General features: G+C 38.6%; 1 protein-coding gene across 1 annotated transcript; it reads left to right on the plus strand.

Annotated features, from left to right (window-relative positions):
• The first annotated feature begins 262 nt into the window (after positions 1-262).
• LOC139950599 (endothelin-converting enzyme homolog) lies at positions 263-11,010 on the plus strand. Its single transcript, XM_071949356.1, has 22 exons — positions 263-418; positions 1,156-1,242; positions 2,506-2,667; positions 3,335-3,418; positions 3,715-3,932; positions 4,608-4,682; positions 4,806-4,874; positions 5,127-5,243; positions 5,383-5,457; positions 5,618-5,772; positions 5,881-6,103; positions 6,656-6,754; positions 7,354-7,431; positions 7,701-7,804; positions 7,916-7,974; positions 8,494-8,545; positions 8,883-8,950; positions 9,221-9,351; positions 9,663-9,728; positions 9,916-10,002; positions 10,111-10,187; positions 10,303-11,010. The coding sequence occupies exons 1-22, from the start codon at positions 286-288 to the stop codon at positions 10,400-10,402; spliced, it is 2,319 nt and encodes a 772-aa protein (XP_071805457.1). The 5' UTR covers positions 263-285; the 3' UTR covers positions 10,403-11,010.
• The last annotated feature ends 253 nt before the right edge of the window (positions 11,011-11,263 follow it).

Raw genomic sequence — 11,263 nt, forward strand, 5'->3', positions numbered from 1 at the left:
ACCCGGGTGAGCCCCGTCAAAGCTATTCGAACGTACCGGGGCAGACTGGGGTCGACCCAGGGAAGACGAAATTTATTATTATTTCGTGTATTGAAAATGAAATGATGAATGATGGACTTCAGTAAAGGTTAAAGACGTCGGCCCCCCATAGGATGCGTGCTGTCTGTATTTCAGGAAGCGTCTAATCGCGAGTCTGAACTTGACAACAACTTGACAGATCAGAGTAAGCTATCAAGCAGTTGAGTTTGAGAGCCCACCGACTCAAGACCTTTTTTCTCGAGCAGCATGAAGATGACTGGAGAAGGTGGTGAGGCAGGCGATGGACGTGCAACCAGGAGGAAACCAGGAGACAGTGCCTGTATGATTCTACTCAAGTTCATTGTGATTGTGGGGTTCGTGGTGTTCCTGGTCGCTACAAGTAAGGCATGCCTGGCGGGCAAATTCTCTTTTTCTGTACATCAAAATAACCACTGTCGTAGTGCTTTTCAGAAGCATTCTTTTATCTAAATTGATTCAAAACGGAAATCCTTAAAAAATACATCAGCAATTCTGATATGTACATGGTTTGTTTTTTGCATGCCTGGAGCATTGTGCTTTTTACAAGCTCACTGACCCTGTCCTAAAGCACAGCGTTCGTATATTGTACAATTGCATTCTCGTATATTTCATTTGATTGTACATTGTCAATCCTATCAGGACAGAAGAGGGCACAATGTGCCCTTATTCCATATTATCCTTTCTAACGCTGCATCAGATCACTACAAAACTTCTGAGTTTTCAACGTTTTTTGGTGATTTCGTTTTCTCCCAAAAGGCCCTGTTCTGATAATGTCAAAGGCATGCCGTAAACCTTAGTTGCTGAGTTCGAATTCACTAGGGTTTTGATCCAACACAATTAAGTGAAATTATTTTGTTAACTTTGTTGCTGTCATCGCGAATGGCAAAATGTCATAGAGCTGCTTAGTATTTTTCATACTTTTTACCAGAAATGAGTAGGACATCAATTATACATGCGGCATGATGGTAGTTTGGCTGGTAACCTTAGTATGGTAAGCATAATTTTGTTGTGCTTAGCTATACCTTTTGTGCTTAAACAGCCTTATGAAATTAGTCAGCTCTAATGAAACTTGACATAAGTCTCTCTATTGTTTTCCAGTCGTCCTGTTATTTGACAGAATTAACACCAAAGGAAGTAGTGGATATGAAGATGTCATATGTTTGTCTGAACAGTGCGTCCAGTCAGGTAAGTTACTCCACAAACTTGCTTCAAAGTGCTTAAAGTTTAGGACCCAAATGTTGATTGGAGGCCAGTGTGTGTTGTTGATGTTGATGTTCTGCCAGCATCCTTTATGTGCTCTCTTTAATGTAAAAGAGTGAAAAAGCACTCTTTGAATAGCCGTATGAAGGACAACTCTTTGTCGAGTGGTCTTCCACTCTTTTAGATTGAATTATGCATCTTTATGAGTGATTTTTCACTCTGTCCTGGAGTGAAATCCCTCTAAAAGAGAGAAATAACCACCACTCTTTTTGAAGAGCCATATGAGGGACAGCTCGAAATGTAAAGAGTGGTGTTTTTTTACTCTTTTACATTTAGAGAAACCGACTATGTCAATTGTAGAAACTGTACATCTTAATTAATATTGCAAACAGATAACTTCAAATGACCAATAATTTAACAGCATATTAAAAAAAGTCGCCGGAAAAACGAACAACCCCTATATATGGAAAACAATGTTGCCAGCAGGTGCTGGTAAGTTTTAACGAATATCCAAAATGACGTATTAAAGAAAGGATCGAAGAAAGAAGTGTTCATGGCAGTTCAAGTTGTTATTGCCAAAAATTTACACGTCTTTAAGTTTCGTTTTGCTTAAAGGTTTAGTTTGGTAAGGATATAACTCATTTAAGTTTGAGAGCTTACTGAATGTGACTTCTTATAGTAAAAGGTGCAGGCAATAAGTTTGGTTGTTACAACCATGAGGACAATATATTTACCTACTGAAAATGGTGCATCGTTTTTTACCTTTTTTTTCTCCAGGCAAAACAGATTAAGCCCACATTTTCACAGCTTGTTATTTCACGATTGTTGAAAGCGTGAACACTATTTGTGACTATTTTTGTCCATGAACTTAACCTGTCGTCACAACTCAGTGATCGAATGAGCGCATTTTCTTAATTTCCTTCATTTAAATGAAGTCGCATGTTTGACGTTATCTTTATCATGTTTCTCACTGTAGGCTACTTGGCAGTATTATTAAAAACAGCGTGTGGCTGTTTTGGCGAAAATTGTTTTCGCGCGGCATACAATTCAGTAGTCTTGTTTCAAGGCGCAAGTTCAACTTTAGTTTGTTCTCGAATATTGGTGCGCAGACAACCCATATCTCATCGTGTCTTATAATTATAAGTAATTGATGTTTTGTCCTTTCAAACTGTCTCAATATCAATGGTTTGTTTTTGTCTATATATGGAAATAATGTTGTGTGTGTTGATCCCTTTTTGTGTTTTCAAGCTGCCATGTTACAGACGAATATGGACAAATCAGCCAAGCCCTGCGATAATTTCTACGACTTTGCCTGCGGTGGCTGGGGCAAGAAGCACGTAGTAACGGGTGATCAAACCAGCTTTGGTCAGTTCGCCAAACTTCAAGAGGCAACGAGCATGAAACTCAAAGGTGGGTATACAGGATACTAGACCTTGACTGACATTTTGGCTGGTTTCGCTTTACAATAGTTTTTTGCTGTTTGCTCAACAAGAGTGTTCCATGCCCGATATGTGGCACTCCCCAAACCAAATGCTCGAATGCTTTAACACACTCCTTTCATCTTGGCAGAAGTACCCACCCCTTCTGAAATCTTCTAAAACATTCCTGAGATTCCCAGATCACAATGAAGACGCAACGGGGGGGGGGGGGGGGGTGGGGGGACAACATGCTACACATGATCGAACACATATAGACACCGTATTCATTCTGAAACATTCACAGGTGACTTTGATTGTATCTTTCTTGATAATGAGAGAAACAATCAATGATTCTGTCTCTAAGCATCTTCAGGTATTGTATCAAGTGCCAAGTTGTCAAGTGCTGTCTTCTAGTTGACCATGTGGTATGCGCCTTCACGAACTCGGCAAACTCTCACAAGGGGATATATTATACGCCAAAATGGCAACAACCGTTCTCTCTCAAACAAACATTGGTTCAACGTGTATGGTTGGTTATGAATATTGCACAAATCCATTATGATTTAGTATAGTAGACGGGATTACTTGCTTGTCTATGCTTGTAAAATGTTCCCATGTGACAAGCCAGCTAACATTAACAATATTTTTGTTTTTACTAGGACTGTTTGAAAGAGATCCGAAACCAAACGAGCCCGCATCTTTCAAGAAAGTCAGGGATTTCTACCATGGGTGTATGGACACAGGTATCGTTTCAGTTATTTTTAACTTTTATTTCTAAAAATTCGGTTTTTCTTTATTACCCCATAACAGCATCATAAGCGCCAATAACCCAATGGATAGTAAACGAGAACAAAGGTTAAAATTTTAAAACATGGCAACCAGATTTACGGGTGATGTAGCACCCCACGTGCCCTCTCTTCCGCCCTCGCTACCACTCTCACCCCTTTAAACAATCTGTCCCAAGATGGAAGAGAAACATTTACTAACCATGATCTGTCTTGTTTCTCTTGAAGTAATATTGACCACTGATTTCCTTTAGAAACAATCGATAACCTGGGCAAGGCACCAATGATAGAGATGTTAACCAGTCTCGGTGGCTGGCCAGTCCTCGAAACAAACCCTGGTGGTAACTGGAACCAAAGTTCCTTCAGCTTCGAGCGACTGTTGGCGACTCTAATTGGGCAGTACGACACTTATCCCATCATATCTGTTTTTGTTGAAACGGATGACAAGAATTCTAGTGAATATGTTTTGCAGGTAATTTATTAAATGTCTGTATTAAAATACATCAAATTAAATAGTCTAAACATCTAGTTATAAATTAAATAAACTTGAATATAAGTTAAAGTTACCATGACTGGTGTTTGATACCCTTTTTTTCGGGAGAGGGGTTCATGGGGGAGTTAATTGTGTGACCGTTTTCGTATTTGTAAAAGTACTCTGTTTTTTTCGTTGAACTTGCCACGGACGTCTGTTTCACCATCACGTTCTACTACAGTAATGTGAACTTGACATTTTTCAGGAAGTTGTTATGGTAATCAGTTGCACCATCAGTTACGAGGAAAACTACACGGAGATGGGGGGGGGGGGGCAAAGACTTCCCCGGACCTTGGGGCTATAAAACAGTGAGACAACTTATATGTGCAAAATTAATGGAACAAAAAAGGGGACAACTCTAGGAAGTTCTCGATTCATAACAATCAATGCATGAGGTTTTTGAGTCTGTTTTAACGAAACGCATCTGGATGGTTTGAGAAGCTGGGGACGTTAACTCGATCTACTTGATCGACGAGACAGTTTGCGTGGGCAGAGCCTCGGGTGCCAAAAAGGTATAGAACATATTGTTTGGGCTGCAATCCCTGAATGTGTACAAGTGAAGGATTTGTGAGAAAAACAATCATAATAAACTCTTGTCTTTTTTTTTTGTCATAGATGGATCTGCCGGGTTTTGATGTGCCAAGCTTAGTCAGTGATAAAGATACCCGTCAAAACCGGATTAAGTCTTTGGTGAGAGAAGTGAATTTTGATTGAACCTGCAAGAGTTTATTAAAATCATTATTGTTCTTTTGATTGATCTGTTGTTCGTGTCCATTTTGTGTATGTTTTACCTTTACGCCAATCTTTTCACAGATTCCTGAGCAGCCTCAGTATGATTCTGGATACAGAAACTTAGTTGGCAAAGGAACAGCGTACTCAGCGGTAAGAAAATAGTCTTGAATCAAGCCGTAATTTCCCGTAAATCAGTTCCTTGAGTACACACACTCTCAAAGCCAGGTATTAAATAATGTCAACAAATAAAAACGACTAGAAAACACGTCTAGTAAGATGCATGCATTATCCAGTGAGCTGAACAAAATAATGTGTGTTTGTGCATTCTCCACTGTACTCTCTGACCCCTGGGATCTCGAGCTGTTACTATTAGTCTTAACTCGAGTCTTTTTATACATGCAGGCAAGAAAGGCATACCTGAAGTACATGGTTGATACCGTAGTCGCTCTCGGTGGGAACAAAACGACTGCAATCGAGCAGATGAATGAGACTATGGAATTTGAAATAGAGTTGCAGAAGGTAAGACATGGCTAGTAAGTTTGTACAGTGTCTTGAAACAATTGACAATGTAAGACATGACCGTGCAATACGTCAAAAGTTCCTAAAGCCTTATGACACCAAACCATACTTAATCTTTACGCGACTTATTTCTTCGCAGTTTAGAGACACTACGGATCCGGATCAAAACTATAATGAGACCACAATAGAAGAACTGGGAATCACCTACCCTGAAGTGAGTAACAAATTTAGAGTAAAAAAAACCATAAAGCGTAATTAATTGAAGCATCGTTAGCTTCAAAACTGATCCAAACCTAAGCTAGAACCGGAGCCAAAACATAGGCTGTTTTTTGGCTCAAGATGTTGTTGTTTTTGGCAATTCTTATCATGTTTAGATTGATTGGGAGCTGTTCTTTGAACACGTCATGCCAGAGACTATGACTCCACCAGTTACACCATCTGAACGGATCATTGACTACGCAGGGGGACCCACTGGTTACTTCACGCATGTAATCAGATGGTTGGCGGCAGAGGATAGATTTAGAAGCAGGTAAGACATAATAACACAATCGTATAAAAAATAGAAAAATAAAATGAAAAGAATTACTGAATAAATAAGCCCAAACTTAAATTACCGGACTAATTTCGGATCTTCCAGGGTGACAGCCAATTACATGCTCTGGCGACTCGTGGAAAAAATGGTTTCGGATCTTGGAAATGAGTTTACGGATATAGTGCAGGAATACAAAATGGCGACCCGGGGAACAACCAAAGAGCTCCCGCGATGGAAGACGTGCTCGTGGAACACAAATGCTGTACTTTCTTTCGCATCTGGGAGGATGTTTATTGATGAGTATTTTCCCGAAACCGCCAAGGAAAAGGTAAAGTAGGAACTTTTGAAGAGTCACAATGAACAAACAAACTGGACTAAAAATGTTGGCAGCCTCTGAAGCGGAATCAGCCCTGTGTAATGAGAGAAGTGCAGTATTGTTATGGTACATAAACATACACAAGGACATACACAATTCAAGGTGTTTTGGGTAAATCTTCATAGTGATTGTCTCCTGCAGACCCTTACAAAAGAAACAAATTAATTTTGTAAAGAATTTGTGACAAAATTCTGATTTTTCTGTTAAACCATAATACAAACAAAATGCAAAACAATGTACACAGCAAAGTAGGAAATAACATAACATAAAACAAAATAATGCGACGTGTAATCGACTTGTTTATACTCCCCAATGAAATACTTGTAAATATAAGTAGGATTCAAACTTGTTGATGGTGGAAGTATCCTATGTGGAGTATCCTAGGTGAGGCTCACGGTACAGCGCCACGTGTAATGGTGCTACCACGAACTTCACCTTACTGTACAAAAGTCAAAAGAAGTGAAAGTCCAGACCTTTAATCTTGTCAACTTGACTTGTTTTCAGACGAAGGAGATGGTTCATAAACTTTTAGACGCCTTTGAAGTCATGTTGGATAGTAACGAGTGGATGCAGGAAGCGGATAAGAAGGAAGCTCGTGCAAAGGTCAGTTTTTTGTTGAACTTTTTAAAACGCCCACGTGCCCCCTTCCAGCCTGCCTTAACCCCCCCCCCCCCCACACCCACCCCTCGTTGTTTTCTTTCCTTTTTAAGGCTCAACACGATTAAGACTTTAAAGCTTTCAAAGGGGAGTAAGGTCAAATAGATTTCACTCATGGAACAATCTCCCTCTACACATCAAACAAGCTACCACTGTCCCACGTTTTCTCAAAACGTTTCTGTTCAATGGGAGACTTTTGGGACGCTTGGTGGCAGCAGACTTACCGGGTAAAATCCATTGTTCTCGGTAATCTGCGCACGCTCAGAACTACGTAAAATAATGGAAATTTGAGAGCTTAGATATTCTTTTTGGGTGTTAGGCGCTATATGAGTGCAGTTGTTGTATTAACATCGTTATTTATATAAAGCTCATTGATTTGAATTGATCATGTAACATTTTTCATTGAAAACAGAAACCAAACTTCCAAATATTGGTTTAAAATAATCAGGTACATTTTTAAGTTCCAACAGCATAGCATTACTTTTAAAATTGAATTAATTTATATTTTTGATTGCATGACTATTATTATTGTCATAAACCAACAGGCAGATAAGATGGAAATTGACATCGGTTTTCCGGAATGGATGAAGGACAATGCTAAAATGGACGCCAAGTATAAGGACGTATGTATAATCATGTAACTTAATTTTAGAAAGGGAATTTAAAACCATGGTTTTGCAACAATTTGGAATGAGTGAAGTATTTGTCCCTTTTCTGTCCTGTCTTCAAGTCTCGTCAAAAATTGCACGGGAATCTTTTATCCGTTTGGTTAAAACTACAGAAAATAATTATAGGATAATTGCCCCCGACAAAACATTATAAACTATGAAATAAATTATAAACTGTCACCCTTAATTGATGTTGATGTGATGGTGTGATTTGATGATTTTAGATTAAAACTACGAAGGAAAATGGGTTTGCAAACTTATTATCGTACTACAAATGGAGGTCAAGAGAAGATCTGCAAATTCTGCGACGCCCGGTCGACAAGAACGAGTAAGTTCGTGTACTTGTTAGTTGATCCCTTATAAATAAGGAAAAAAACTAAATAAATGATTCTTGTCCTATTATCATTCTAAATTGATTGTGTTTTCTTTATATTAACAGGTGGAGAAAGGGACCTGCTACTATAAATGCATTCTACATAGGTTCATCGAATAAGATGCGTAAGCAATGCATTTGATTTGACGCCACACCCTCAGTTTACCCCTAATATGCACCGCCGTGAGCATAAAAGTGCCCCCTTCCCTCCGTATTTTTCAAAGTTCCCAAGTTTAATGAAACTTTACACAATGTTCATTTCACATTTCAAATGTTCAAGTTCTATGATGACATTATTCAAAACTTTCCCATTTTAGTGCATTGGTTGTTGTAGTTTGTTCATACAAACTATAAATTTGTCTACTAATAGTTTCCGCATTTCTTTCTGTGCCCAGTCAAAAGTAGTGGTTCGCATATTATTATAATCTAGGCCTAAATGTATTTTGCGTAATCTTGTTATGGCGAGGTTTTCTGATAATGTCGGGTGGGCTGGTAGCTGTGAGGCTTGTTTACACAATGTATGTTTAGAAAGCGTGGTACATTGTACTCTCGCAGTGGGAAATATTGCAAAAAAACAAACGGCTTGATTTCAAGTCTAGCATTCTCATGGTTTGCTTTCGTACTTTGTTTGATTGTCTTTTCAGAGTTTCCAGCAGGTATTCTCCAACCGCCATTCTACCACCAAGACCTTCCATGGTAATGTTAGTGGGTTGCAATATTATTAAGCTTGTCTTCTTAGTGCTTACTGTAAGTTATCTCTGTGCTTCTCGAAGAAAATTCCCTTCACGGGAAATCACTTCAATCCGGTGTCCTTAGGAAATCTGTCCCCATAGATTCTGTCCCCCATATGGGAAATTAACATAAGCTAGAGGAGGATGAATCAAAAGAGGGCGCTATGTACACAGTTGGCAGTATGGGGACATGATAATCTCCAAATAATAAACCACGTGTAGTGAAGCAATAACTGCATTCTGATGATGTCCTCAACATGCTCTGAATTCCCTTTTTTCGATTCCTTTGAATTTCATTGCAGGTATTTCAATTATGGAGGGATAGGAACAGTCATCGGTCATGAAATAACACATGGGTTTGATACAGAAGGTGAGATACAGTTAGGTTGACTCCGCAACGCCTACTTAACCTATAGCCATGCCTATTTCATCTAATAGCCATGCCTATTTCACCCATAGCCACGCCTACTTCACATATAGCCATGCCTACTTATCCTAATAGCCACGCCTACTTACAACCACATACAACCACGCCTATACTTTATAATCCCGCAGTAGGCGTGGCTATTAAATGAAGTAGGCGTGGCTTACACTGGCAGTTAGCTCTGTTATTGAATGAAAATGTTCGAACATCTTTCAGGAAGGACTTACGACAAAGATGGAAACGTCAGGACTTGGTGGAGTGAGAAATCTATCGATAGTTTTAATAATCAGACTCAGTGTATGGTGGATCAATATTCCAAATTTGCCTTGCTGGACACAGAGACACATGTAAGTAAAGCACGGTTTTCCGTTTGGTTTTTGTCAAATTATCTGACATTTTTGTTGAAAAAAGTTGATGTTCAAGTAATATTAGATAAGAACATGATCCTACTTTTTGCCTATTTAAATGAAACTTGTTCTTACTTATTCACAAAGCACTATTGATGCATCTTGAGATGAGTTGTCAGTTTTACCAGAGCGATGTGTACTATGACGTCATGCTTTGCTTTAGCAATTCGCAGTTTTAAGATCAATGATATTATTAGCTCTTTGTGAACTCGGCTCATGATTGTCTTGTGATTTTGTTGTTTTTACTCCAGCTCGATGGCGAACGTACTTTGGATGAAAACATTGCTGATAATGGAGGAGTCAAGGAAGCTTATCTGGTATGATAAAAAATTAACACATTTCTCGTTTTATAGACAGGGTACACTTTTGGTATTGTCAAATATATCAGAGTACACGTATCCTCATTTGGTGCATCCCTACACGCACAAAAAAATAAATGTGAAAAATGCTGCTTAATATTCGCTGCTTTTAAGTACCCCCCTTGTTATATTGTTTTCCCGTCAGGCCTTCAAAGATAGCTCACCAAATGAGCCCCTTCTACCCGGTGTGGACTACACTCAGGATCAACTCTTCTTTATCTCATACGCTCAGGTAAGGTCATAGGTCAAATGACTTAGAAGAGGGTCACCAAACTTGAATCACGACACTACATCGGTGATTCTATTTTTTTAAGGATTTTTGTCCGTCTTCTCTTTCTAGATTTGGTGTTGCATTTTTACTCCAAAAGGTGCACTTCACTCGATTTCCCGCAAATCACACTCCTTGGAACCATTTAGGTGTGTATCTTTATTATTGTGTTACAACAGCATACTATTAATTCTCACTTGGCATCAAAGTTGTTAAGCAAGCTTGCTAATTCCTACCCTTGTCTGTTTTCTTGCCCTGATTTAGACCTGTCGGCACTCTGCAGAACAATGAGGATTTCTCAAAGACCTTCAACTGCGCGGCAGGGAGTTACATGAACCCTACTGAGAAATGTAAAGTTTGGTAATCAGTGTGGACGCCAGGCTATGTCACGAAATAACCATCTTATAAATGAACCCTACCGAGAAAGGTAAAGTTTGGTAATCAGTATGGACGCCAGGCTATATGTCACGAAACGACCACCGACAGTTGTATTTTCTTGTAATAAGCCTATATTAATTTTCTTTTTAATTATTAATAACTGAGGTGTTTTAGCGAAAAGGTAAAGTTTTCAAACATGATTGTTGGAAGAACATTTTATATAGTAAATATTGACTCGAAAACGTGCTGAAACGTTTTTTACTTTTATTAATTTTTTGTTCGCATTTATAATGTTTAGTTTTTTTTAAATAACAAACTATTTTTTACAATTTAAAATGTGCAGTGAATATATGGAGAACATGATTCTCGTTTCAATATAAAAAAGTGCATTCGTTTTGGGTTGAACATGGCAATTTGTGTCCACCATTTTGAGGGCTGGATGGCTTATTGGTAGTAGAGCGACTCATTCTGCTTGGTGTCTGTCGTCGACTGTAGAGCAGTATGTGTTTTTATATTTCTGTAATGTGAGTAGAACAAACAAATTATTCATGGTATTTTAGGCAAGAAATTTATAAGACATAAATATTAAATATAATCGGGAGTAAACAATATATATTTTTAAATAGTTAATGGTATGTTTTGTATTTATCTTTGCAAACTGATGTTGATACACTTATTTGATGACATTATAAACTGAGAATAATGTGTTAATGACGCAATACCGATGCAGTGATTTTTGTTGTGACGATCTTCAGAGTTTTGCCGTTTTCTTTAAAGAGACCAGCGCCCTCATCTGACTTCGGATGGAGTAAACAAAATATTAGTCATAGCTCGGCGGCAAGCTTGC

This window comes from Asterias amurensis, chromosome 18 (genome assembly GCF_032118995.1).
Source record: "Asterias amurensis chromosome 18, ASM3211899v1".
In the NCBI taxonomy this organism is placed as follows: Eukaryota; Metazoa; Echinodermata; class Asteroidea; order Forcipulatida; family Asteriidae; genus Asterias; species Asterias amurensis.

What these genes read in the sequence shown, in the direction of transcription:
- LOC139950599 (XM_071949356.1), top strand. Translation starts at nt 286, where the DNA reads ATGAAGATGACTGGAGAAGGTGGTGAGGCAGGCGATGGACGTGCAACC. An exon ending in CCATGGGTGTATGGACACAG is followed by an intron (nt 3,419 to 3,714) that starts GTATCGTTTCAG and finishes GATTTCCTTTAG; the next exon opens with AAACAATCGATAACCTGGGC. An exon ending in AGAAGGAAGCTCGTGCAAAG is followed by an intron (nt 6,755 to 7,353) that starts GTCAGTTTTTTG and finishes ATAAACCAACAG; the next exon opens with GCAGATAAGATGGAAATTGA.